This window comes from Sander vitreus, chromosome 24 (genome assembly GCF_031162955.1).
Source record: "Sander vitreus isolate 19-12246 chromosome 24, sanVit1, whole genome shotgun sequence".
Taxonomy (NCBI): domain Eukaryota; kingdom Metazoa; phylum Chordata; class Actinopteri; order Perciformes; family Percidae; genus Sander; species Sander vitreus.
In genome coordinates, this window is record NC_135878.1 from 1,065,001 (window position 1) to 1,092,618 (window position 27,618).

A 27,618-nucleotide genomic window follows, 5' to 3' on the forward strand; every position below is an offset into this window, starting at 1 on the left:
TAATTGTTAAATAGATGTTCTGTGGTTGAGTTTAAGTAAAAAGTTAGGCTACATTATGAGAACTTTATTTTGCTATAATGGTTTCATTGTCTGTTTCTGATACATCAAAATGGATTTAAAAGTTTTCAATCGTCCAACTGGATATTCAGATCCTTCACCATACAATATTATATTTTAGGGGGATTTCAAAATGGTAAAAGTATAATTTTAATATATCTGCATGTTTTGTGTTTTTGCACAGATTATTATGATATTCTGTCATGTTGTACATGGCATCATCCATCAGCAGTGACTGAATATAACAAACAAAATAAATGTTTGGTTGGTTTGGTTGAGTTTAAATACAAGTTAGACTATGATGCTACAATGGTTTAAGTTTCTGTTTCTGATACCTCAAATGTTAAAGGTTCTCCAACTGGATTTTTGAATCCATTGCCATACAATATAATATTTTAGGGAGACTTTAAAATGCAAATATAACATATCTGCATACACACGTTTTGTGTTTTTGCACAGATTATTATGATCTTCTGTCTTGTTGATGATGATACTTTGTTGCTGTGTTTAAACAGAGACCAGCCCTGAGCACCAGCAGCGCTCCTCTGAGATGCATTCAAAGAAAACGGTCCTCATCAAGACCATCGAAACCCGCGATGGAGAGGTAAAATACACTAAAGTCTGCAGGAGACAGGGACCTGGTTTTAGTTTTTATGAAAATGTTGAAAGCATTGTGCCAATGCAGAATAGTCTGGTCAACAAAGAGCTTTTTGTTAACTGGAAACTTTGTGCCAACTTATGAGCTCATCAGTCATTCCTATCATCCACAAAACACAAGGAAAACATTCCCCAAAACATGAAGAAAAACGTTGAAAAATAAGAGAGTTAAGGATTCAGCATAGACAAGAGGCATTTTAAACCACTCGATTTTTCACATATTGACTCCTTTAATCTCCCTCACTTTTAACTAATGGGCCTACATTTATATTGATCAGAACACAGACCGCGTCCGTGCTCACTTTAAAGGTCCTAAAGGTTTAACCCTGACCTAAATAGCCAAACTATCCATTCTCTGCACTCAGACTGAAAAAGACAAACTTTTCATTAATTTTTAAAGTAGAAGTGGATAATAGCTCAGTGAGCTGCAGCTAAATGTACAATACCAAGTGATTTTACAAGCTCAATTAGCACTCACGACCTTCAACCTCAGCCAAATAACATTTGTCAGCTCTGAAACTTGTGCATGACACAAAGAGTGAGGACCCTGCTGCACGACATTGTGACGTTTTTCCCATATCAGTCAGGAGGCATTCGTGATACTTTCAACACACACACACACACACACACACACACACACACACACACACACAGGTTCAGTAGCAGCCAGACATCCTATCCCACCTCAGTGGAAACACTCTACGTGCAACTGCAACTTCCTGGGAAAACATACATCACTGACGTGTTAAAACGAGTTGTGGTTGCTTTTTTTCTCTCAATAATATGTCTGGTATTTCCATCTTATCGACTTTGTTGAAGGCTGGCATGCTGCAGGTTTTTTTCCAGAGCTGTTCTGAGTTGTTTTACCACCTTCCACTATAAGGTTATTTCTTCCAGCTGTGAGCAGATCCTCAAAAGATCATGCACAGCACAAGACTCTTTCACTTTTAAATAAAAGAGGCATTTATTCAGGTAGAGAACACGTGTCCTGACTCACACACAGTGTCTTTATCTCTCTTTAAGCATGTTTTAATATCTTTGAAAGTCTACTGACTGTTGTGGTTCTGCCCTCCAGGTTGTCAGCGAGTCCACGCAGCACCAGAAAGATATCATGTAACGGTCTGCAGGAGAGAAGATAAGAAGAAACAAAAAAACAACACATCTGTCCTTCTCGGAGTCTGACAGAAGAACATAAACAAGAAAAGATGAGCGAATAAAACTAAAAGTAAAAAGACTTCACAGACTCATGGTCATAACCTGTACTGTTCTGGTTTTAAAGTCACTGCAATATGTGAATTTAAAGCAGGGGGGTGGTGTCATTAACTTTATCAGGGTTTATTTATCTCTGCTTATTGGTGTTCTTTAGCTGGATACGACATCCATGTGTGTAACTGTGCACAAGCTACCCTGCAACAAAAAACTCCATCTAAAGGAGTCATTTTTGTGTTTAACTGACACCTGAAAACCGTATTTACTTTCAAATAAGAATAAGGTAGGTCGCTGCAGTACAATCAAAAAAGACTCAGTTACGGATAAAAAAAAAAAAGACTTGATAACAAGGAGATTTTTTGCGATATATCGGCAAAATATTCATTCATTCAACATTGAAAACCGCATGTTTGCATCGGAAAAAGGCTACAAAAAGGAAAAACGCATTTGAGACGGCCTCCGAAAATAAAATTCTCTGGTGCTCCATACACTCCCTGCTCTGCAATTTAAGTTAAATGTCACAGAAAACCTGTTGTTTCACATCAACTGAGCAAATCCTCTGCTTCTGCATTTCTATTCTTTTTTAACCACAAAAAGTGTGCAAATGGATCCAAACCGAAAATGCAGAAATACAGTTTTTTTATTTCTTGCATTATGATTTTTCTTCTGGTTTCTTTTCTTACACAGCAGCTTTCATCATGCTCCTCAAGGTCAGTCCCTGTTTTGTCCATTCAGGAGCGTTAAGGAGGATGAGCTGAACTGTATGTGTGTGTGTGTGTGTGTGCTTTGAAATAAAGGGACGCAGGAAGGACAGATAAAAAGGAGAAGATGGAGGAGGAGATTAAAAGGAGATGAAGCGAGAGATAGGAGGAAAGAGGTTGTGCGAGGTAGAAAAAAATATAGAAACAAGAGAGAAAGGAGATGAGGGTGCTGTTTTTATTAGGGATAATCCCTTGTGACTTTCAAATATTATTTGCTAATAAAAGTAAAGTGGATTTCATGCTACAGCTGACTGATGTCTGCATGTCCTTGAGTTAAAAGATGACTCACACACATTGATCATATACAGGCCCATAGGAACACATGCTTTAATAATCATAGTCATAATTCAAATGGGTTTTTTTTAAAGCATGGAGTTACTGGCCTACAATGATGACATTGGACTCTTCTTTACAGAAGGGCTCGAGAAATAAATAAATCGGCAAATAAATATCCCACTGGAAAAAGAACACTTCTAGATCCCAAAGAAAAGAAGTAACATGATTTAATGGTATTAATAACAAAAATAAGTTAGTAAGTGCTGTGTTTTATGTACAAATTTCACATCGATGCACATGAAAGGGTGGAGGGTGTTTGGTGGGAGCCAAAAAGAAGCCACGCAGGGCCGATGGGACGGAGGGGAGAGATCATGCATTTCCGTTTCCCACGGATGAATAAAAACGTACCATACATTCCCCCCTCCCCCCACAAGGTAAAGACGCTATCAAAGTATTCACATTTTCACTGGTGACAGAGATGTTATGTTATCCCAAATAAAGAAAATCAATGCACACGATGGAAAGAGTTGTTGGTCTAAGTACAAGTTGTTATGACCACTAGTCAACTTTTTTAATCCAGACTCTCTGAGCCCTATTTACACTGGCATCTCAGCCTGGAGACACATTTTAATATCAATACATAATTATCCTTTTAATTCTGATTCAGATTTTAGTTTACACAAATCTCACCATCCCGGAGAAGATCTTTAGCTCAGTCCTGCTTCTGCTTTGCAGCATAAAACAGAAAGAATGTGCTGTTCTGCAACTGGAGCTAAAGAGTGAAAGATTTACACAATGGCAGAAACATATCTTTCTGCTATCCTTATGGATAAAAAATATTACTTCTCTGCTCAACAGTGTATAAGGGATTGTAGTTCCCACTCAAAAATGCTCAAAACCTTTTGTATGCGTTGTGTGAGATATCTCAGATGAGGTGCCAGTGTAAACGTGACTATTCGTATATCCAGGCATCTGTGACAAGACAACAAGCCAACTCGACTCCAACTATATTTTTTACCCTGCTAGCTCCATGGCTACCCTCCTGAATAATTCCTTTGTGATCACATTTAATGCAAAAACAAGTCATCGATGGGAGATCTGCCAGTAACCCCCCTCCTGTTGCTGAATGGTACAGTCCACAGAGGGGCAAGGCACCTGTTAAAATCTATTCCCCCGGCCATCGGAGAGCAGTTTGACGCTTGAAGAAGTGTATCGTCCAGCACCAAGGGTGACGAAGGGTTCCCCCTTTATACATTAAAGACGTCTCTCCCCTTTTTAAAGAGGATTTTTGTGGTCCAGATGGCACAGAAAGCAAATAAAATGTCCCGGTTTGCATTTAAGGATCCTTACGTCCCTTTATAGATGATCTTTGTTGGACTTTTAAGACGCCTACAGGCTGAGGAACTAGTTGCTTCTGCACCGTCAGTTGAAAATTGGCGACAGCAGTTGAAACAGCGCGCTAAGGAGCAAAGGTGTATTTCAATTATTCATATGATGCCTGTGTTTGAACCTGAGGCGGGTTTGCACTGAAACTGAGATCCCTGATCTGGTTTGATTTGAGGCGGTGACAAAAAGGTGAGGGCCGGGTACATCGACCCTTAAAATTGTAGCTGCGGTGTGTGTTTTTTTGTGAGTGCATGCATGCATTTGTGCATGTGAATCTACTGACAGATAGTGAAAAGAGGTCAACCAAACCTCTGCACCACGCTGATGGCTCCAGCTTTATAATTCAAAATGTAATCAGTAAAAGGGTTAAACATGTTTTGCATTGTGGGTAAATCCAGCCCTAAGTATATTTTCATCCTCTGAGGGGTGTGGCTAAACCCAGATTATGTTTAAACCCAGAATCTTTGCATTGAAACCCAGTGGTGGTTCGTTCTAGCACAGATGTGATGACACCCAGGTGGGGTAGTGATCAGAGTTATGTATCTCCCTGGTGTGTCCTGAGTGGTGTGTTCAGGCCTCTGGGAGACTGGGGAGTGCTTAGACATTTAGTGAAGGTCCTGCAGCTCCGGTGAGGGGCGTCGTGGAGCTGTGGTCGTAGCCAATATCCACCATGGTGTGCGGTCGGCCGACCAGCCGGCTCGGAACGGGCTGCACCTGCACCTGCCGGTCTCGGAAACTCTGGATGTAGCTCTGGATGGAGCAGAGAAAGACTTGGGTTTAAAGACTAAGGAAAGGCATTCATAGAAAAATTAACAATTGAACTGCAAAGTGCAAAATTAAACAAATTAAAATTGCATGGACAAAAATAAAAAGGGAGAAAACATGAACTGTCATCTGTCATTGCTTCCATCAAAATGTGTCCAACTATTTCACTGCATATTTGGATCAAACACACAAGGGAAGGATCATTAATAAAAACTGTAATGATTTGTGTTTGCTTTTTCTTTTTTAAGATCATTTTTTGGGGCTTTTCTTCGATAGTGACAGAGGATAAACAGGAAAGGGGGGAGAGAAAGAGAGGGCATGACACAAAAAAAGGCGATGAATAAAAACAAACAAGCAGCAAATACGAAAACAGATGACAGAAGAGTCCCGGGTTCCTCACCGGCGAGAGGACGTCTGTGTCGTAGCGGCGGATGGGGTTGGGCTTGCGGCGGTAGGCGGGCTCAGGGTGAAGTTGCTTGGCCTGGTTGCTATGGTGAGAGGAGGAGCCGTGCTGCTGCTTCTTCTTCTTCTTGTTGCGATAGCGATCGTCTCGCTGACGAATCCGCATCACCTGCATCCTCCTCTGCTGCCGGCTGATGATCACTGTGAAGGACAGAGGCACGTCCATGAGGAGAAGCCAGACAGAAGTTAGCCAGCATATGCTTTTTAGTAGTGTTTTAGTAGAGCTAGAGCTACTTTTCCATCATGATGTGCACACAGGGTCCGAAATTAACACTCGCCAAGCGTCAAATTGAGTAAATGTTCTGCTTGGCGAAAAAAATCTCAGAGGGCTAGCACCCACATGGCGGGTAAATGTTTGTACCAAAATAGTTGTGTTTTTCAGTCTTCATTTTGGTGAAGCTGCAGCTACTTTATTCCGTTTCTCTGCTGTCTGCAGGTCGGAGCTTTACGGGGATGAACGCCAGCCAGCACGTCACTTCTGTTTCCTGACAGCAAGCGTTTACTGGCGAATTAATTAGCCAGCATTTTAAAACTTTTTTTGTCGCATTGTTTTATGTTTTTGGCGCTTTTTTGATATTTTATGATGCATGTTACAAAAAAAACACAATTTAATATTTTGACCGGTAAAGAAAATGCTTGGCTTGTTATTTTTTTATTGACCTGCCAACTTGGCCGGTGAGTCGGACAATTATTTGCGTTTAAAACAAATCAGACAAATCAGAAATGAACAACATGCCCCACAAAAAAACAGCAGAAGTTTTCCTCACCCTTGGTATGAGAGTATCCCTCAGCGGTCACCTTCCACTGGACCATGACACCCAGCAGCGTGAGGGCAGGCCACACCCCGAGCACCACCCACGTCAGCCAGCACACCGGCTTGCCGGGTGCTGCTTTTATTCGCTCGTATATGTACAGCACCAGGGCGAAGAGCTCAACGAAGTAGTCCAGCGCCACAGTGATGACTGCAGCACCGAACGTGGCTGTGGACAGCGTGGTGAAGAGGCGCTGCCACTGCAGGGTGAGCACGGCGAAAAGCATGCCTAGGCCAAGCAGCACGCCCAGGGGCACCCAGACGGAGCGGGGCGGGCTGTTGGAAAGCTCCTCCATGCCAACCAGGGTGGCCACGGCCACCAGCAGGCCCAGCAGCAGGCCCACCATAAAGAGGCCCACACTGCGAACCAGCATGGTGACCAGGCCGCAGAGCGTGCCGATGCCCAGGCCAATGCCCATCGAGGCCTCCACGCTCAGCTGGGTGTCCAGAACGCGCTCCTTGTAGCAGAGCATAAAGATGACGACGGAGCCAAACATCAGGCCCGTCAGGAACATCACCGCTTTGAAGCAGCGATAGCCTGCAATAAGAGGAAGAAACACATCGGTAACAGGGTCGTAATCAATCACATATAGGGCTGCAACTAACGATTACTTTCATTGTTATCTGTGGATTATTTTCTGGATTATTGGGTTAGTTGTTTGGTCTATAAAATGTCAGAAAATGTTGCAAAATGTGGATCAGTGTTTCCCAAAAAGCTCAAGATGACGTCCTCAAATGTCTTGTTTTGTCCACAACTCAAAGATATTCAGTTTACTGTCACAGAGGAGAGAAGAAACTAGAAAATATTCACATTGAGTTACTTTTCTTATTCCAGCTTGTTCAAACTGATTAATTGAATATCAAAATAGTTGATGATTAATATAATAGTTGTCAACTAGTCGATTTAATCAATTAATCTAATCCCGTACTAGAACCAGGACTCACCGAAGAAGCAGTAAATTATGCCGAAGAGACAGCACATGGAGCAGACGACAGAGGGAACCACCTTATAGCGGCCGCCAATATCCTCGCAGCCATCCAGGCGCTCGGAGTTCAGCTCCTGGTCGGGCTGGGCCGGCAGCATCTCCACAGGGGTCGTCATGGTGAACAGGACAGAAAAAGGAGAAGGAAGGAGGTGGAGAAGTGATCAGGTGGGAGGCGAGGGACAGGGGAGGCTACGGAGCGCCACACAGCCGCATGGTTTCACCTGTTGACAGAGAGTTAATATGGCTGTCACTTTCTGCAGACTACAGCACCAACAACTGCCTTAAACATGTGGTAATGTCAAGAAAAGAAAATCATATGAACATTGTAAGGTAATACTTTTGGGGCATTTAAGAACACTCCCGACAATAACAACATCCAGTTCCAGACTTATTTGTCATATTCACAATTCACATGATCCTTTTGACAATTTTAATAGATTCTCATGGATGCTCTAAGGCAGACCTCTTTTGTGAATGTTCACTACGACTGATCTATTTCGAAATGTCTGCATGTTGATTTTCAGAAAAAGTAAACCAATCGTGAAAAACTGGCTGTATAATTTGAACCATGCTTTGCAGTTTTATCAGGGCTATGTGATTTCAACCTAATGGGCTAAACCATGAAAAACCACCAGCAGGATCCAAAGGATCAACAACGGTGCTAGCAACCAAACACCCCTGTTACCCTGTTAATAAAGTGGCTATCAAATCTGCAGATTTTGTTTCCGCACTTACATAACGGCACACACAGTTTGGCATCCCTCGATGGCGGAAACAGCGGATAATAATAGCTCAGATAACAGCGGTGTTTGAGCAGGGCGGGCGAGGGCAATCAAAGCCTCTCTCTCTCTCTCTGTGTTTGATCAGGAGGCGTTTAAGGGGAACAAGAACTGCCGACTGTCAGGCCACACGGGCACAAAGCAAACACATTTCTCTAATGGCTCTTTCCTCAGCAGTTCAATCTTTCATCAATCATTCAGTCAGTCTCTTCTATGTACATGTATCTAAAAAAAGAGGATGAATAATCTAATAGAGTTGGGTTCTTTGTAGTCTAAACCTTTGTGGTGTGCCATTGTTTAGTGCATTGTATTACTATTACATTCACATTTAGAGTTTTCAAGCTACCTTGATTTTTTTCCTTCCCTGCAGCTTTTTTCTTTATCTCGTTTGTGTCCGTGTCACAACACAATAAAGTATATTATGCTATCTACTGTATCTGTACTTTCTAGCTATGTCAGCTATGCATCTATCTAGTATGTTTCTTTCCCTGCAGCCCGTTTCTAAATTACATTTTTTTTTTTTATATCAGATTTACATCCATCTATTGTTTTTAAGCCAGCTCAGCTTTGTTTCCTTCTATGCAGCCTTTTCTGACCTGCCACTTTAAATGTCCTTACACACTTTGTTTTTGTGTAATGATGTCTTACCCCTCAGCTCTCTCACATATAATCCTTTTGTTTCCTTTCCTGCAACCTCATCTGTATTCCAGTAACGTCCCTTGTAAACAGCACTTGGTAAAGACATTTGCCTCGACTTTCTCCTTTCCTTTCTTTGCTAAATTTCACCTAGTCCTTCCCATGGTTTCCTGCTGCCTTCATCATCAGATTGCTTTCTATTTTCTTCCCGTCCTCCTAACTGTTCATCACTCTGTTTTAACCCTTTATACTAACAAACAAAGGGCTTTATGCTTAACTCAACTTTACACAGTATTATATATAGCAGTGTAAATATACTACTATAATAACATCCACAAATATATATAAACAAGAAACAATTTCTTCTCAGAAAGATGGGGATATACTATACAAAAGTTTTCCCATAAACCACAAGTTCTCAAATTCCATAAACTTCCCAGGATTTTTTAAAGATCTCTGGGAATATACTGAGATACTGAACCAAGCACAGAGCTAAAGGGACTATTGTTGGGTCAAAACGTGCATATAACAACGTTAAATGAAACAAACTCTCTCGGTCTTTCCTTCCCACGCCTCCTCCTCTCCTCCCCCTCTGGCTTTTGTTATTCTCTCCATCTCGAGGTGAGTTCAGCTCTGATATTCATTTGCTCCCCTATCCTTCTTCAGCTTTCCTCTCCTCTCTTTCGTTTCCTTCTCCCTCACATCCTACTTCCTTACTTTTCCTCCTTACCTTCTCCTTCCATTTCCTAATCATGTGCTTCTTGTTGCAAACCGGTCACCTGACTCCGATGCCACTCCTTCTCATCCTCCCCTTTTCCATGTAATTTCTCGTCACTTTCATGACTCACTTTCCGTATAGTTATTTTTCTCCCTGAGGGTCGATGAGAATTCATTAGTGTCACGTATGGAGGTTGAAACTGGTCTGGCAAGTTTAACAATGCACAAGGAAAGCAGACAAAGTGCTTGAGTATTGAGCAAAGTTACACACACACACACACAGCTGTAAACCAAGATGCTTTCAAAAATGGAAGTGTTAGTTTATTTTCATCAATTAACAAAGTGCAGTGAATGAACAGAAGAGGAATCTAAACCAAATCAATATTTGGTGTGACCACCCTTTGCCTTCAAGACAGCATCAATTCTTCTAGGTACACTTGCACAAAGTTTTTGAAGGAACTCTGCTAGTATGTTGTTCCAAACATCTTGGAGAACTAACCACAGATCTTCTGTGGATGTAGGCTTCCTCAAATCCTTCTGTCTCTTCATGTTATCCCAGACAGACTCAATGATGCTGAGATCAGGGCTCTGTGGGGGCCATGCCGTCACTTCCAGGACTTCTTGTTCTTCTTTACACTGAAGATAGTTCTTAATGACCTTGGCTGTATGTTTGGGGTGGTTGTCCTGCTGCAGAATACATTTCAGTCCAGAGCACCTGCTGCCATTTTTCTGCACCCCAGTTCCTATGTTTTCGTGCATAGTTGAGTCGCTTGGCCTTGTTTCCATGTCGGAGGTATGGCTTTTTGGCTGCAACTCTTCCATGAAGACCACTTCTGGCCAGACTTCTCCTGACAGTAAATGAGTGTACCTGGGTCCCATTGGTTTCTGCCAGTTCTGAGCTGATGACACTGCTGGACGTCTTCCGAGTTCGAAGGGAAATGCTTCATCAATGCTTGATGTGTTTTTCATCTGCTGCACTAAGTTTCCTTGGCCGACCACTGCGTCTACGATCCTCAACGTTGCCCATTTCTTTGTGCGTTTTCAAAAGAGCTTGAACAGCACATCTTGAAACACCAGTCTGCTTTGAAATATTTGTCTGTGAGAGACCTTGCTGATGCAGTATAACTACCTTGTGTCTTGTTGCTGTGCTCAGTCTTGCCATAGTGTCTGTCTTCCACAACCTCACCTTGGTAGCAGAGTTTGGCTGTTCCTCACCCAGTTTTAAGCCTCCTACACAGCTGTTTCTGTTTCAGTTAATGACTGTGTTTCAACCTACATGTGACATTGATGAGCATTAGCACCCGTTTGGTATAATTGGTTGATCATACACCTGCCACAGTCCTACAAAATCCCTGACCTTTTGCAAGTACCTATAAGAATTGATGCTGGTTTGAAGGCAAAAGGTTGTAACACCAAAAATTGATGTGATTTAGATTTTTTTTTGTTTCCTCACTTTGCATTTTGTAAATTGATAAAAATAAATCATTATTTATATTTTTGAAAGCTTTCTTAGTTTACAGCATTTTTTCTGCCACACATCACACCTGTCTAAGACTTTTGCACAGTACTGTATATATAATATTACACAGTATATCTGCTCTGTATTTGACCTTCAACCTCTGAGCTCTCAGCAGTTTATTATGGTACAAGTTACTCTAAAACCTACTAATTAACATGTCCCATCTTGTTGGTGAGATCAGTTCACAAAAACAACTGTAAAAAGGACAGTTTGTGGTTTCAGGCGGAGTTTTGTGGTGTAACTATTTTCAACAGCCGGGAGTAGTAGTTTCCAGAAACAACTCGTGCTGCAGTCAGAAGCGCAGAAGTCAAATGGATAAACAGCACATTTCTTCTATCAACTTCTTCTTATACTTATAACTTCTTATAGCCTCCAACCATTTATATAAAGATATAAAGAGTTAAAAACCTGTGGACATACAGGCAAGGAACAAACTATTTATATAACAAATTGTGTAAAACTATTTTTCCCCCCATAAAAACTGTCCTACAATACCACCCACATAGCCTGGTTGACACCAGACCCTTCTCAGTTGTAACTGAGAAGGGTCTGGGAAAGATCCATTGACAGTTCATTTCCAAAGGGGCGTCACCAACGGACACCACTCAAATGCCTCAAGGGCGCACTGGATAGTCCAACCAATCAGACCAACGATCCGGGTGACGCTGCGCTTCGGTAGCCGTCATGTTGAATGTAAACAAAAAAGCTGCTTGCTGTTGCTGCGCTATCATCGGCGCGTAAAGCCTGCCTCAGCGGTTGGGATTGGTGCCTCGATTTTGGGGACATTGGAAATGTTTGAATGGGCTCTTCACCAGACTGACTTGCAGAGCAAATCTCAAATTTGCCAGAAGTTCGTCAGGGTTTACCCAAGCTACCAACCACATGCAAGTTGATGGCATTTGTGAGGATCCTAACCTGGTTCACACAGCAGGAAAGACTACATGAAGGAAGAAAAACTAGTGCAAGCACTTTCAACTGTACATAAACTATTGTTTCAATGTGTGTGTTTGAGACAGAAGCATTTGGAAAAGAGCCACAACAGAAACAGTCCATATCTTTACAACAAACTCCAACACACTGGCAATACTCAAATACACACACAGACATATTCTTTCTACATTTTCATCCCCATTTTCATTCAGACATGTCATATTAATAATCATGTTTTTGTGGAGGATTAGCAGGTCACTGCTGGGTGACCCCATGTGTGTGTGTGGAAGCATTAAGCCGTTTTGTCCCGTAGATCAAAAACATGTTTTTATGTTTGCAGACGGATCATCCTCTGAAAAAAAGCACTGAGAGGAAATAAACGACAGAGGAGTTGCTTTCTTTTGCTTTCCAGATCAGCAGCAGCAACAACAACTCCATGGTTCTCCTCCTTGCGCCCTGCTTCCTGTCTGTTGCCGCGACGACAGAGGGATGCTGACAGGCCAGCCGGCAGTTGGCCCTGGTCCGAAGCCTGAGCAATAAGAGAGCAGCTTAAACTCCCATAGCAACAGCATGAGAGCCAATCGGTGGCCCTGTCTGTTCCCTCTGAATGTGTTCGTATACGTCAGTGTGTGTGTGTGTGTGTGTGTTATAAAAACCGGTTCTGCTCCTATAGAAACTCTCCTTTTAATTATAAATGAAATATTCTAGTGTTAAAAAAAAACCATTTGAAGGACAAATTTAAAAGTCTGCTAGTTTTAACAATTATTTTCATAATCAATTCATTTATTTACTCTAAAATGCGAGTATTTCTGACAAATGCCAGAATAATGTCTTCAAATTGCTTATTCTGTCTGTCAAAAAACAACAACTACTAAGCAATGAATTTATGAAATGAAGAAAAGTAAGAAAATCTGTGTATTTGAGATGTGGACCCGATATACAGCCAGCAATGCACCAAGAAAGGCAAAAAAGAAGACTGGTAGCAGGTAAACATGGGTGTTAATGATGCAGGTTTACATTTTTAAGAACAATTGTCTGCGCAAATGCTTCAAGTCAGGGTTTCGCTTAACATTATCAGGCGCAGCAGCGAAGCCATTTTGGGCACCACCTCAGCCAAATTAATGTGAGCATCAACTAAAAGACTTTCCTCACATCTAATGATTGTAGTTGGTCCCCAGTGGACTTCTTTGGCAAGTTTTGTCTTTAAGCATTTTGAGTGTAATTTGTTTATTATCTGCTCTAGCTTTTCCAGCATTTTAGACACATATATGGTAATAATAATGGTCCAAAATAATGTGAAATTGCATTTTTTATTGAATATGTAACATTTTCTTGAGGGAATGCATGAGGAAGGAAATACATCCAACATGAACAACCGAGTGTAAAAAGAAACAAGAACCCCCAGTTTAAGACCTGGGGACCTTTGTTGCATGTTGTTCCCATCTCTCTACCTTTATTTCCTGTCATCTCTTTACTATTAGCTATACAATGAAGGCATAGGATGCACCCCAAAATAATAAAATCTTCAATCATTAAAAGAGTGAGAAAGGTTTGGAAAATAAGCCTGGTTCCAGAGCTCTGAATTTGTTGACACTATCTCTTATTTTTGTTCAGTTCAACCTTTTCAAAAAGGGGTAGAGCATACGTTCTCAGTTGTTTGCCCGGTTGGAAAAATGACCAACCATCAGAACTTTATAGGCAAAAAGCGTTTACAAAAGGCAACAGCGTGTGTTGACTGAAAATGACATTGGAGGGACGGATACGACGGGAAGGGTAAAATAACCAAACAGAAAACATGACAGAGGGAATAAACAAGTCAAACAAAATGACAATTTACTCAGATTTCAGAGACAGAATTCAGGATATACTGAGCACTCCTCTGCAGTGTCTGTCAGACAAATTTAGTCTGAATGCAGCAGGTGCGAAGAATCTCCCCGTCTTCGTGTAACAAAATGTTTTTGTAACCGTTTCGTTGCACAGTGAGCATGCAGATCAACCCGCTGTGTTAAGAGACAACTAAAACCTCTCTTACCTCATTGTCTCAACATCAACAAAACAAACACACACAAAGAAAATGCAGTTTAACATGGTTCAAACTGGTTGTGGATCATTCACTGAGAGCCAGACACACTGACACAGATGTGCAGCCATTTACAGTGCTGACATCATCAGGCTGAACTTGCCGGCGGCGTTTGAGAATAACACAAAGACTTCCCATGAATAAAGAAAACGGTGTCTATTAATACCCTGAGTACACAGACTGGCTGAGCACCACGTGCTGCATCAGGTCTGAACTACATGTTAAAGCACAATCAGCTCAAAAACATCCTAAATATACAGAGATATTGACATATACAAACCTTATGTGATCAGGCACACGCACCCACTCCCCTCCTCCACGCAGTTACTAGTAGCCACCATGGTAGCCAAGGAGGACACGGAGGATTAAAAAAACATCTCACGATTCTTCAGAAGAGGTCATTGTCTTCACTCGAGTTTCTGTGCACGAAAGTCGCCGGACGACACAATCTTCTGAACATAGTCATGCTGAGAAATCCAGAGAGAGCTGTGTGGAGCTGATAGTCTTAATTAGCTTTGTAGCGACTCATTTGGCAACGGGTTGAATGTAACGGATGTTCATTAATATCAAAAAGTTACGCACTAAAGCTTTAAGAGTCAGGTGTTAAACAATGATTCATTCATGAGCCATGTTGTGTCACAATCAAATCCAAAAGCCGTTGAGAGCATCATTGTGAAAGTAGTAGTAAAGGCTCCCACTAAAGATGCTAATGCCAACAGAACAAAAGTGTTGTAATATTTGAAATTTGGCAGACAAAAATAGACTGTTGAAAGGTGGAAATTGACCGGTGACGTACCAGAACTTCATATCTTCTGTACTTAAATGTACTTAATGCTTCTGTGATCATGTTTAACAAGATTTCAAAAGATTTGGTTTTTGCTGCATAACACAAGAGGAGGAGGGAGGCATGATTCATTTTGCATTCATGCATCTTATTAAGCTCTGTCCCAGACAGAGAGAGAGAGAGAGAGTCTGCAGGGGTAAACTGTGTAGGGATTATTGTCATAGTCGATCGTTTTCTCGATTAATTGATTTGTCTATAAAATGGTTTCGCTTTTTTTTCATAAAAATGACTCAAAGTGATTATTTAAAAACAGTTAGCGATTAATTTAATAGCTGACACCTAAATGATTAATCTTTGCAGTTTGAAAATGGTGAGCCATTTAGTAACACTATCAGTTTGACTTCACTCTTCATTCAGTTTCACCCTGTTGGAAGAATATAACTTACATTCTCTATTGATGTCATTTTCTGGCTCACATTCACACGTCTGTCTCTTAATCATTTGCCAACAGGCTCTGTGTTTTCTTCCTGTGAAAATGTACTAATGTCCATTTCTATATAGTGTACAGAGAGCTTTGTAGGACTCATAACCCTGTGACTCATCAAATCTGTTCATTGTGCATTTATTCAAAAACATGTTTGTTCCAAATTTTCCTCTTCTCTTTCTGTTTGGTGATAAAGGCTTCTCTACAGTGCCCGAGAAAAAAACCCAGAGAAAACATACATTCACTAATAAGACAACACACCTGCTGCATTCAGCTGTCCTTCAGAATCATAAACTCATTTTAGTTTCATTATTGTTCCTCACAAACAAACCCACAAAGCCGTAATTACTAATGCACTAATATAAAAAGCAGTTTCATTATTATATTTGGCAGTTTTTTTTCACATGCTGTGAAGTTTTAGGTAAGATTACACAACTTATTAAGACTCATACTTCAGCGGTGTGATACCAGCTGTGTTAATCCCCTCAGACTCACAGTCGGAGGGTCAGACGCTGGGCGATGCTCACCGACTGAACTCGTCTGTTTTTATTTTCAGCCAATAAGAAGGCAGAAACTCCTGTGACCTCATCAAGCGGCGTCTGGCCAACCATATGTTTACAACATTCAGCCTGTCTGTACTAATCTGGTGTATCAAAGCACTGCACAGTCCCTATTTTCTCGTAATTTTTCTTCCAACTGGATGACTAAGACCAAAATATTTGACGTTTCCAAAAGACTGTGGGTACAAACGATCACATTTAACAGCATCCAAAGAGCCATGTTCACTGTAGACTCAATATCTTTGAGTTTTGAATTGTTGGGCACACACAAAACACGACATCACCCCGGGGTTCACCTTTTAGTATTTCTTGATTTCATCAAGTAAAACAATCAAAATTTCAAGGAGAAAAAAAATCCAACAGATTTAATTATTGATAATTAACATTTAGTTGCAACTTGATTTATATTTAAGATTTTGCTGCAACTCTTGTTTTAGGTTTGGTATTTTAGTTGAGCATTTGCATTTTTGAGCAGGAAGTATTGAACATTTTACTTTAACTACATTTATCTATTTAACTAGTATAGTGTTACTTTACAGATGAAGACTTTCCATCCAACTCTTTCCTTCCTTCTTTGCTTCTGTCTTTTCTTCTACATCATCTGAAAACATTGTTATCCAATAGAAAAACTAAACTCTTGCCTCCTGCATCATCATTACTTTAACTTTTAAATGTTTGTCTACTCAAACGTGCGTTTTCCCTGGACTAGAGTTTGTGTCAGTGCTACTTTCTCTGAAGCATTCAACTCCTCTGGGCTTTTTTTTGCTGCAGTTTGGATGTTACTTTACTCAGCACTTTGTTGAGTGTTTCCCAAAAGTCAAGAATTATTTGTGTGGTGACGTTTGAAATCAAAGGGCTCTGTTAAATGAATGTTAAGCACAAAATGACCAAAGATACTTCCCACTACGAATATGGAGGAATGTGTTACTGAAAAACAACAACGCTGCAGAGTTAAAAAAAGAACTTCACATAAGGCCATCTTCACAATGCAACAAGTGTCTCAACTGTCGATGTGTCACGCAACATTAAAAGGACAACAACCAAAAACGTGACCGTGTGTCACCAAAGCTCGATGGCGGTGAGTAACAGCGGGACGAGTAGTGATATGACACAACTAACCAACCGCCATGACTGTTCCTGGACCTGCTGCTGTGACGATCCAGTTGTGCCAAAAAAGTGGATCCAATCAGAACAAATCAATCAGGAAAACAGCAACACGAATGTCTGAGAGTGACGCCTGTGCACGTTCGCTTATGTGCAGCCAGGAGAAGTATCTTCCAAAAGGGACAAAGAGAAGTAGGAGTAGGCGAAGAGTGACAAAAAAAGTTTGGCTATCAGGTGAAGAGTTTTTGTGATTTTTACATCAGCTAAAGAAGCAAAGCAGGATGGAAATAGGGAAGGGCAGCAGGAAGGAAGGAAAAAACTAGGCAACAAAATAAAACGTCAAAGTAGGAAACACAAAAAGAAAAGTAGTGGAGGTAACACAAAATCTCCCACAATGGAACTACTAAAGCAAAGCACTTCAGTTCGGTATTAAGTTCAAACTAAATGTACTGTAAGGCCTCTGAAAGTCATTAAAAATAAAAATAAACCTGCATCTAAATATGAAAACTAATTCCCACTACCCCTTTATCCTTAAACATATAAGTATTTAACTAAATGCCTTCAAAGATTTTGAGTTCAGATACATTCAGTCATATTTTACACCCTGAAAGACTGTTCTTACTCCTAAACCCCCAGAAAGAAACACTGACATTGGATCTATGTAAGACAGCATCCGAGCTCATAAGCTGGCAGAGACAAACATGTAGTGATGAAATTAGGCTTCGTTTTATCTGATATGGGTTTAAAGCAGGTGGGCAAAAACTCTGCGAGTTAAGAGGAAGACAAAACTGGAAAGGGAGAGGTAAAGTGACAGAGAAGGGAGAGAAGGAGAGCAAAGAAGAAAAGGAAAAAATGCCAGTGGCCTTCCCACCATGTTGTTACATAACTGCCTCATAATGCATTACTCACTGCACTTCAACTGCTTTCCAAATCTCTTTGCATGGGCAACAATTCCCATGATTCAAATCAAGGAAAAATGCAAAGGTCCCTGTGTTCACAACAACATTGTTGCGTAGGTGGAAAAAATTCATAAAACCATATAAATTGTTCCTTTAGAGTTCCTTTCTTCTGACATCTATGGCTGCAAGACTAATAATTTTTTTTAAACTGATGTTTTGTTGCAACTGACAACTATTTTGTTTCTCAATCAATTGTTAAATGTTACAAAAAAGCTTTCAATGTCCCTCAAGAAACTATTTCACTTTATTCACAATAATTGAGTCCTGAATATTAGCAGCTTGTTTAGTCTAACACAGGAAAATTGTTTAAACATTTAGACGCGTTAAAGTTTTGGTTATCAGTATCACTACAAAACAAATGTCCTATATATTAATCACTGTTATTCTCTAAACCAGACAAAACTCTTCAAATATGTTAAGAAATTCAAGTCCATTTGACTTGAATCCATCAGTACAACAGACAGCTCATATCACTGGTGCTGAAATCACTCGTCAATTAATCAATTAGCTGATTGACAACTGAGTTAGCCAAATATTCTCTAGTTCTTAACTGTGAGGATTTGCTACTTTTCTTCATCTTATGTGACAATAAACATAATATTTGGGGGTTTTGGACATTTGAAGATGTCACGCTTTGACTTTAGGGAATTACGACAGGCATTTATCACCATTTATCTGCATATTAATTGATAATAGAAATTGCAAAGTTGCAGCCTTACATTTTTGAGAAAATATCCAACTTTATTCACAATAACTGAGCATATTGTTTAGTCTTTACTGAGCACAGACAGTTTGGATATCGTTATGCAAAATTAAATTAGTCAAAATTGTGTTTTCAGTAATAGATTATGCTGTAAAACAAGCAAAAACTTTCTTGGAATAATTCATTTGAACAACTGAATTTTATAAAATAATAAGATATGACCCCTATCATCAAGATACAATCCCACTGAAAGCTGTTAATCCATAATATTGAATGATTGCTCAGCCCGACATCCAGTTGTTACACCACTACTGCATCATAAAGACTCAGTGACAAGAATACAACCTGATCTGAAGTCATGATGTCCAATAATCTTCTCCTCTCTCCATCACTGACCGGAGAAATCTGCCGGTCGGACCGATGCTGCAACATGTCCTCATCCAAAAACCTCTCTTCCCTCTCCACGCTGTCTGGATGCCGGCAGGTGAATGAGAAAATGAGCAGGAGCATATGATGCACCCAGAGCTCTCTCTGTCTCTCAGTGTTGTTCACGAGCCATCCAAGGTAACAGACTGGTGGCCGAGTCTGCCAAAAACAGGCCTGTTCACGACCAGCTCAGAGCCAGCTGCCAGCGTTCCGCTGCTCGCAGCGGAAGACTGCGTGTGTCACCGGTTCACATGTCAGCTCCTGGGAAGAGAGAGGTTGTCGCCAATCGTCCTGCCGATAACCCGGCACATCAACCGCCCATCCCTCTGCACATGTCGATCGATACTGCTGGGGATGCAGGGGGAAACGTGACAGGGGAGGATGTGGCCTGTGGTAGCAGGATCACTGCATGTGTGTTTGTGTGGTGTGTGTGTTTGTATGGTGTGTGTGTGTGTGTGTGTGTGTGTGTGTGTGTGTGTCATCACGTGTCTCAGTCACAGAAACACGGAGGCAGGTCAGATGGGTTAGGACATGACATGCCAGAGCATCTCCAGCAACAGCAGCATGACGATGCTGAAGATGGAGGCATGACAGAGGAGTTCTACTTTCCAGGGAATGATGGAAATTCCCAAAAGAAAACTTTCAACCTAGCTTCAGTTTGTGTAGGTTTTAGGTTGGCGTTTAATGCGGGAAATGATTTACAAACTAGATTTTCAAGAAATACACATCTATATACACACTACAGTGTACATGTTGACTTTTTTATTTTCACCACAAAACGGAGAATTTTAAGAATTCTGGAGAAAACCCCCCCGCAGTGAATGATGTTGAAAGTCCAAACGCTTGGGTCTGTCAATCTGGATCAAACAATATTCTGTCTGCTGCATAATAAAAAAAAGATTTAAACCCATTTTACTTACTTCCAGCTAAGTTTCCTAATTAAAAAAGGTACATTCCCATGAAAGTTTGGGGTTTTTAAGTAAAATCACTTACATTTTAGGAATGAGTATGTTGTTAAAGGAATAGTTTGACATTTGGGGAAAAATGTCCACTTTGATTTCTTTATTAAAACTTCAGAAATCATTAATGAAGACAATTCCTAATTGCACAGGAGCAGGAGATTCCTTATATGAATACAAATCTTTTCAATTCAGCTTAAAATGTTTTTCCTTCTCATAGAAACAGAGAGAGATTTTATATCTTCCTTCAAATCTACACCTTGGGCCAAAATCTAGAGCCTTAAAAGTGCGGGAATTACCATAACTTTATTGGAAGAAGGCGACTAACACGACTTTTTAACAGAACCAGAATAACATTACGTGACTTGTGTAGATAATGTTATTTGCGGCGGTCGACAGCTCTCACCCACAAACAGCCGCACGACTCCAGGAGATCAGGCACGACCGCCGGCGCCAAGAGGCCGAGGCGTTCTCACACCTCCTCAGACACTCTCTGAGCAGGTTGCATAAGGCTCCTGTTCCAGTTAGAAAAACCACGTGTGGCTGCTGCCATTTTTCCTCTGATTGGACCGAATGTGGAGAATCTGGTGATGGGGAAGCGGTGAGAAGAGGAGGAGGACACTGAGGTCTTTGTCCATGTTAGATTCTGTTTTCACTGCTGAGAGGGCAGCATCCAACACTATTTTAGTCAATTAAATGTCAAAAAAGTTCCCAAAGCTCAAGGTGTGACAAACAGTCCAAAACCCAAAACTATTCAGTGTACAGCAAATCCTCACATCTGAGAAGCTAGAAGCAGAGGGCCTTTTTGCTTGATAAACGTCCATTGATTTATATATATACACACACTGTATTTATAATGATAATATCTACATTTGGCTATATTTAGTTGAAAAGTAGACATTTTTCTACATGTGTAGTTAACAGGTGGAATATACTGTATAATCAGGTCTTAGCAGTTAAAGTGAGTCTCAGATATGTAAAAAAAAAACATCATAAACTGTCCCAACTCTTTCTGATCATTCACCTGCAGGTTACTCTCAGGTGTCATCAGACCTATAGCAGCATGTTGGAACACATACTTACATAACTGCCAGCCTCCTACAATAAAGGCTTCTCTGTTTTACAGCGTCTCAATCCTGCTGCTCAGTATGACTGAGCAGCCTCCAACCAGCTCACTGTTTCCCCCGTCGCCCCGAGGGAGACGCTCAGGAATATCAATGATGTTTGTTCCCGTGGAGGAGAAACTCACTGCATGGTCAGAGCTTCGACAGATCAACACAGAGGGAAGAAAAACAGCTGCTGGAAAGTAAAAAAAAAAAAATCACCTTCTTCTTTCTTCTGAGGTGGGATGTCAGAAAAACTGTGAGATTTTACACCCGAGGTTGAAGAAAGAATGAGGATGCTTGTGAACGTGACTGCTGTTTATTTTTAACGAAGGGATAACCCAGTGATATCAGGTCTTCGTGACTAAACTGTGTCGAGCACCCTATTTAACTTCTGATTGTTCCCTTGCCATGAGCAAACACAACCTCAGAGATTAATTTGGGCCAATTTAAAGCCTCGGTCAGTTGGAGGATAGGACACATTTCTCCCTTTCCATCTGTCGCAGCCTCATTCTGTAATTTCAGTGGACAAAACAGACTTTTTTTTTTTACCCCAACAGGACATTGATCTGAAAAAAATTCAACTACAGTATGTACGTACAACAACAGCTTATTTCTTGCAGCTGAGACAGAAAGCGGTTACATTAAACTCCACAAAAAAGGAAAAGACAGCCACCTCTCTTCTGTCAACCTTTCTTTTTTAGGTTAGAAAGACACATTTTGGTGTCAGGTGCTCTTGGCTAAAGCATGCATGGTGACAAGTTGCTTTCAGTGCAGCACACTATGCTAAAGGTGAAATAAAAAGCCAATTTTAATTTAATTAGAGCTGCATCAATTAGTCAATTAAAAGAAAAGGAATTGGCAACTATTTTGATAATCGATTAACTGTCGAAATCAGTTTTTTATGCAAAAATGTCAAACATTTGATGGTTCAAGGCTGTCAAATGTGACAATTGCTTCTCATCTTACACATGATAGTAAACTGAATATCTTTGCTAGTCGGACAGAACAAGACGTTTAAAGACGTCACCTCGTGCTCTATGATAATGTGAAGGGTATTGATTGGTTCTAATGTTTTATAAACCAAACGATGAATGGAGAAAATAGTCAGCAGATTAACTGAATAATTTTTGTTATTGCTTTTTGTTGAATAATAATAATATTTTGTTGAATAATTTCAATTGCTCCACATTTGCAGCCTTGCTGGCCAATAAATGATTAATCCACAATAAAAGATTGAGGGGAAAAGCACAAGAAGTTAAGAGTCCTCAAAGAGACTTCATATCTTCTCATGTTTGTCTGGGTAGTCTAGTAAGTAATGAGACAGTTTGATTAATTGACAGGTGTCTCTTCCTATCGTAAAGCTACAACATCACCTGTAACCTTCAGGATGCTTGAGATACACTTTTGGGTGATAAAAAGCCAGTGAAAGGAAAATGAAAACGCTGAGCAGTCGAGTCGTATCACACCGAGAGATAACCAAAACCAGAGAACCAGCAAGAATATGTAAGAAAACAAACTTGAAGGGAGGAACCCACCGACAACCAACCTATCATCCCAACAGCAACCTTAAAACCATCAATTATCATCAGGACTGTATTCATATTATGTGTCAGAACCAAACATTTGTCCTGATGTCTGGCTCATAAGAAAACCAAATGAAGCTGATCAAAGTCTGCAATAACACGTACTGTAGACACGTGCAGGAATAACCCATGATCCTCTCTGCTTTCCCTTACATGCCACCTCTAATAACAGTGCGACCCGTGTGATCACCCAGCGGGGAGGGTCGAACCCAATTATTTCTGGCTTCAACACTTCAGCCACAGAGAATAATGAACCGAGCAGAGGTTTGTGCACTATTTTTGCACATAAGCTACCTGCAGATAAAAGGCACAGCTGTCCACATCCTCTAGTGGCAAGAGCTCAATGAGAATTAACCCAGTAATCTAGAGCTGCAAAGATTAATTAGTTAACTAATTAATTAATCGCCTTTTTTTATATTAAATGGGTTTAAGGTTTTTTTTAATGAAGAAAAAAAACTAACAATTCTCTGATTCCAGCTTGTTAAATGTGAATATGTTCTAGTTTCTTCTCTCCTCTGTGACAGGAAACTGAATATCTTTGAGTTGTGGACAAAACAAGACATTAGAGGACGTCATCTTGAGCTTTTTGGGAAACACCGGTCGACATTTTTCACCATTTTCTGACCAAACAATAATTGATCAATTGCGGAAATAATCAACAGATTAATCAACGATGAAAATAATCATTAGTTGCAGCCCTACAATAATCCTGAAGCAGGAATGAGCAACAGTTTTCAGAAGACTCTTCTGGGTCTGCCTCTGCACCTGTCGGCTCCCACAACAAGCTCGGATACTTTGAACATCAGGCCTTCAGCAGCCTGCAGCTCTCAGCTCACTGCTTCAGACTGTACACTAATTAGCTCACATTGGTGCACCTATCATAACTGCTGGACCCTGAACGCCTCGTAAGAAACTCTGACATGCTTCCTGCAGATTCTCAGACACGGAAGAAAAAAAATGGGAGATATGAGAATATAAAACCTGTGTGGGTTTTTACAGTTGAAGCTCTTCACTAACTTCATCCCGTCTTTTTTTGTCCATAACTCAAAGATACTCAGTTCACTGTCACAGAGGAGAGAAGAAACTAGAACATATTCACATTTAAGAAGCTGACAACAGAGAAGTTTTATTTTGTTTTCATAAAATATAACAAACCGATTAATCGATTATCAAAATAGTTGGCGATTAATTAAACAGTTGACAACTAATCCATTAATCTTTGCAGCTCTAATGTGAAGGTGGAGGGATGTGGGAACTTGTCTGCAGGTTGCTGCACATAAATGCAACTAAACAATATGGAAATATTAACTAAATCTGTTTTTGTTTCTTTTTTTAATAAGCCAACTGTCAAACTGTAAAGCCACAGCAGGTAGAAAATGTTACTGCTCACCTACTCAGTAACATTTCCTTGAAAAGGTGTTACAAAGATGACTTATATACACACACAACCAACTGTCTGATATGCATGATAATATGATAATAATTTAAAGGATATCTTTAAGGAATAATTTAAGCATGTAAAGCAGCAATGTAAAAACTATTAGCACCCATTTATGGCAGTGGGTTTTGTTTGAGTCATGATGTACACACACAGAGAGATTGCGTGTGCAGCCTGAGTAACCACATCATCCTCCATCCTCCTCTCTGTCATCACATTACAATTAATAAAGCTAAAATCAAACTTGTCATGCGAGGGAGGACCCCTGATTTTTTTTTCTGAGCAAACTATCCAGATGAATCCCAGATTAAACTATTAAACTTTCCTCATCATAAATTATGATGAGGAAAGAACAACCATTAGAAAACACACGCGCACACACACACACACACACACACACACACACACACACACACACACACACACACCTACCTTTCAGGGACCTCTGGGAGATCTCAAACTCAGGCATACGGATAAACACAACTATCTCTGTACAACACATCATCTATTCAGCCATGCATCCATCTGCTGTAATGAGAAGTAATTGACTCTGACAGGATGATCGACCCTGATGCGGCCATCCGGGTCAGACATCACCGACCTAACAATCCAACACACAAAGCAGCTGACCTCAATGCACCCACATTCAACACACCACTGTTCCTCCTCTTCTGGTCAATCTCCATCGAAACTACCGGGTTCATGATGTTTGACAGCAGGTGTGTGTGTGTGTGTGTGTGTGTGTGTGTGTGTGTCTGAGACAAAAGAGACGCACCGTGCGCGTTAATCATTCACTCACCATCATCCCCGCCAGGTTGACGCGCCTCGTCCGCGTTCACATGACAGCAAAAGGAGCCTCCTGAGCCTGAAACACCGAGCATTTTTGACGTTTTATGCCCTGACTTGGGTGTATTCCTGTCGGTGTGGAGGACAGTCTATGCAGGGCGGTGGATCCCCGAGCTGACTAGTCCGCCATGGGGGGAAAAACGCACATAAACCGGGCTGAAAATGAGCAATAACCCGGGTTACATGCCGAATAAAAAGCAGAACTGTGTGCAAATTTGAAAAAAAAGTGTCGATCCATCCAGGCTCCGGTCTGGATGGATGGATGGATGGAGGATTGAGCCTCTCACATTAACGTCGGGTGAAGAAGGTGGCCTCCGCTGCAAAAAATGACGAGTCCTGGTCGACTTGTCAACGCCTGCAGCACATTGACTGATTGTGTTGGAAGAACGATGCCAAATTGTTCAAACGTTGTTTGCATCACATGATATTTGTGAAAATATGCAAATAAAGTTATAAAGAAATAATAAAAGTCAGGAAATTCTGCAGCGGCTCCTTGAGGCTGAGATTATAAATATATCCCAAAATATCAGCAAAACATACTTGTAGTTTATCCTTTTTATTGCTATATGTTATATTTTACGTTTTATTTGCAGTAGTGGAATGAAACTAAGTTCGATGTTTATTTATTCATTTTCACTCAATGTATGACCATATTTATGATTTATCTCTCTCTCTTTATTTGTCTTTTTTCTTCTTTAAATGGCTGAGAGGACCGTGCATGGACTGCACTGTTGTTCTACTTTTTAATGCAATGAAAAATGTCATTGAACTTCTGAAATCTTTTGCAGTACGTCCTCACGCACAGGGAGATGAGATGAGCGGCGTCAAGCTATTTAAAACTAGCACCACAGGAAGTAAGCGTTGTTTGACTTTCAAAATAATAATGACCCATTTGGGAAAAAGGTGCAGTTTGGTGTTTACATTGTTGAGACTTTGTCATGTCTAATTGTGCAGTATTTAGGGCTGTACTGCAACACTATGTGTTGTCTTTTAAAGTTCCAGGTGATCCACAACACCACAGAAAAAGTCATGGATATAAACTCCTTTAGGCAACACTTGTGTATTCGATCATCTGCAGATGGACTCACAGCGACACATTTACATCAAGTGCATGTATGCTCGAGTGAGTGAGGATAGCTGTGAGTCTGTTATTTATCCAACTTCAGAGTTCAGGTTGTGCAGTGTCGTCTTTTTAAAGATGTTCTACTCTTGCAGTCCAAGGAACTCAGGATACAAAATACTAAGTTTGATCACTGTATATGACTGTGGTGCAGCAGTAAAGCAGCTTTCCTACTGATGACACTAAACATTTCATTTACTTCAGCATCAATTAGGAATAAAGAAGCTTTCTACACATTTAAATGTAGTGAAATGTGTCCAGCAGCAAACTTTGTGTCACGCAAAACATCAGATTCAACTTCAAGGTTTTCCCAACCATCATAAGGCTTAGGCACAGCACCCAAGACTTTTCTCTGATCTAATGATTGTAGTTGGACTTCATTAGCAAGTTTTGTCTTTAAGCTTTTTGAGTGTTATTTTTCTTTTTTATTTACTTTAGCTTTTCCAACATTTTAGACACAGATATGGTAATAATAATGCTCCAAAGTGATGTGAAGGCCTGGTAGCTGGATAGTCCGGTACACTGTTGTTCAGCCATGTTTCCACAAAAACACAGCAGTCTCTGAACTCACGTTGGGAGTTCCGTTGAAGTTGGATGTAGTCCAGTTTGTTGTCTAATGAGCGGACACTTGCAAGCAGGATGGATGGGACAGGTGGCCCAGCTAGCGTTAGCTTTCCACCTAGCTAGGTCATACTCTAGCACTCGTTCCTCGTTTCACCGCTGAGGATGTCCCCTTACCGGCTAGCGGCATCGGGCAACACCGCAGGCTGAGGTGCTGGTCTCCGTAGCAGGTGAAGCTCACGTAGTGTGTCGAGTATTCCGTCTGTAATAAAATGTCCTGCATATTCTCCAATCTGTACCAATGTATCCCGGTGGTACACATGTGCGGTAGTTTGAATGCACATAGTTTTCTGCTGAAAAGACAGAGCCTGTTTAGTGAAGCTTCAAGATGGCTGACACTCGTTTTGCTTCGGTAACTTTCGGGTAAAGACGACATTCCAACCCCCTATGGGCGGGTTGAAAACATGTGGAAGTGGCTCCTACTACTGCCTGTAGTCCATTGCCTCTGGGCAAAAAATCTTTTTTCCAGACCCACAATACAGAGATCTCTCGTCTCAGGGGGACATGAGGGAGGGAATCACGGACATTCCAAAATACTACCGTGTTTCTGCTGATACAAAGCTTAATGCTAGATCGGTGAAGTATCCCTTTAAGTCAGCAATACTAATAAATATGTCTGTGCAAAGTGTGTGTGTGTGTGTGTGTGTGTGTGTGTGTGTGTGTGTGTGTGTGTTATGCTGAGTCAGACCTCTTTAGGTTTTATTTTGGGGTTCCAGTTAATCAACACTGACCTCCAGTATCATAAACATCACATTCACAATATATATCCTCAAGTTAGGCTACATATCACTAATTTAAATGACCTACAGGAAAACCCCAGCATTTGTTATAAATATGGGTGTTATTCACGATGATTTAAGTCAGGGAAAGACCCACAAGCCTCCCACATCTAGG

At 40.8% G+C, this 27,618-nt stretch overlaps 2 protein-coding genes across 6 annotated transcripts in view; one reads left to right on the forward strand and one right to left on the reverse strand.

Moving 5' to 3' along the window:
• The window catches only part of LOC144512894 (desmin-like), an 8,626-nt gene extending 6,745 nt beyond the window's left edge, over positions 1–1,881 (forward strand). The window contains exons 6-7 of the mRNA XM_078243862.1: positions 573–661; positions 1,790–1,881. Coding sequence (XP_078099988.1) covers positions 573–661; positions 1,790–1,831 — 131 coding nt within the window. The 3' untranslated portion in view covers positions 1,832–1,881. The remainder of the gene's footprint in view (positions 1–572; positions 662–1,789) is intronic.
• Positions 1,882–2,982: 1,101 nt separating this feature from the next.
• tmem198ab (transmembrane protein 198ab) lies at positions 2,983–27,517 on the reverse strand. 5 transcript variants are annotated; one of them, XM_078243290.1, is made up of 5 exons: positions 24,937–27,517; positions 7,330–7,591; positions 6,341–6,922; positions 5,512–5,714; positions 2,983–5,096 (listed from the first exon to the last, which is right to left on the reverse strand). In XM_078243290.1, exons 2-5 carry the CDS (start codon positions 7,484–7,486, stop codon positions 4,944–4,946), a joined length of 1,095 nt encoding a protein of 364 aa, XP_078099416.1. In that variant the 5' UTR covers positions 7,487–7,591; positions 24,937–27,517; the 3' UTR covers positions 2,983–4,943. The 5 variants fall into 5 exon arrangements, with proteins under 5 accessions (XP_078099416.1, XP_078099417.1, XP_078099419.1 ...); XM_078243291.1 differs by lacking the exon at positions 24,937–27,517 and adding an exon at positions 24,570–24,892; XM_078243293.1 differs by lacking the exon at positions 24,937–27,517 and adding an exon at positions 9,335–9,662.
• Between the last annotated feature and the right edge of the window lie 101 nt (positions 27,518–27,618).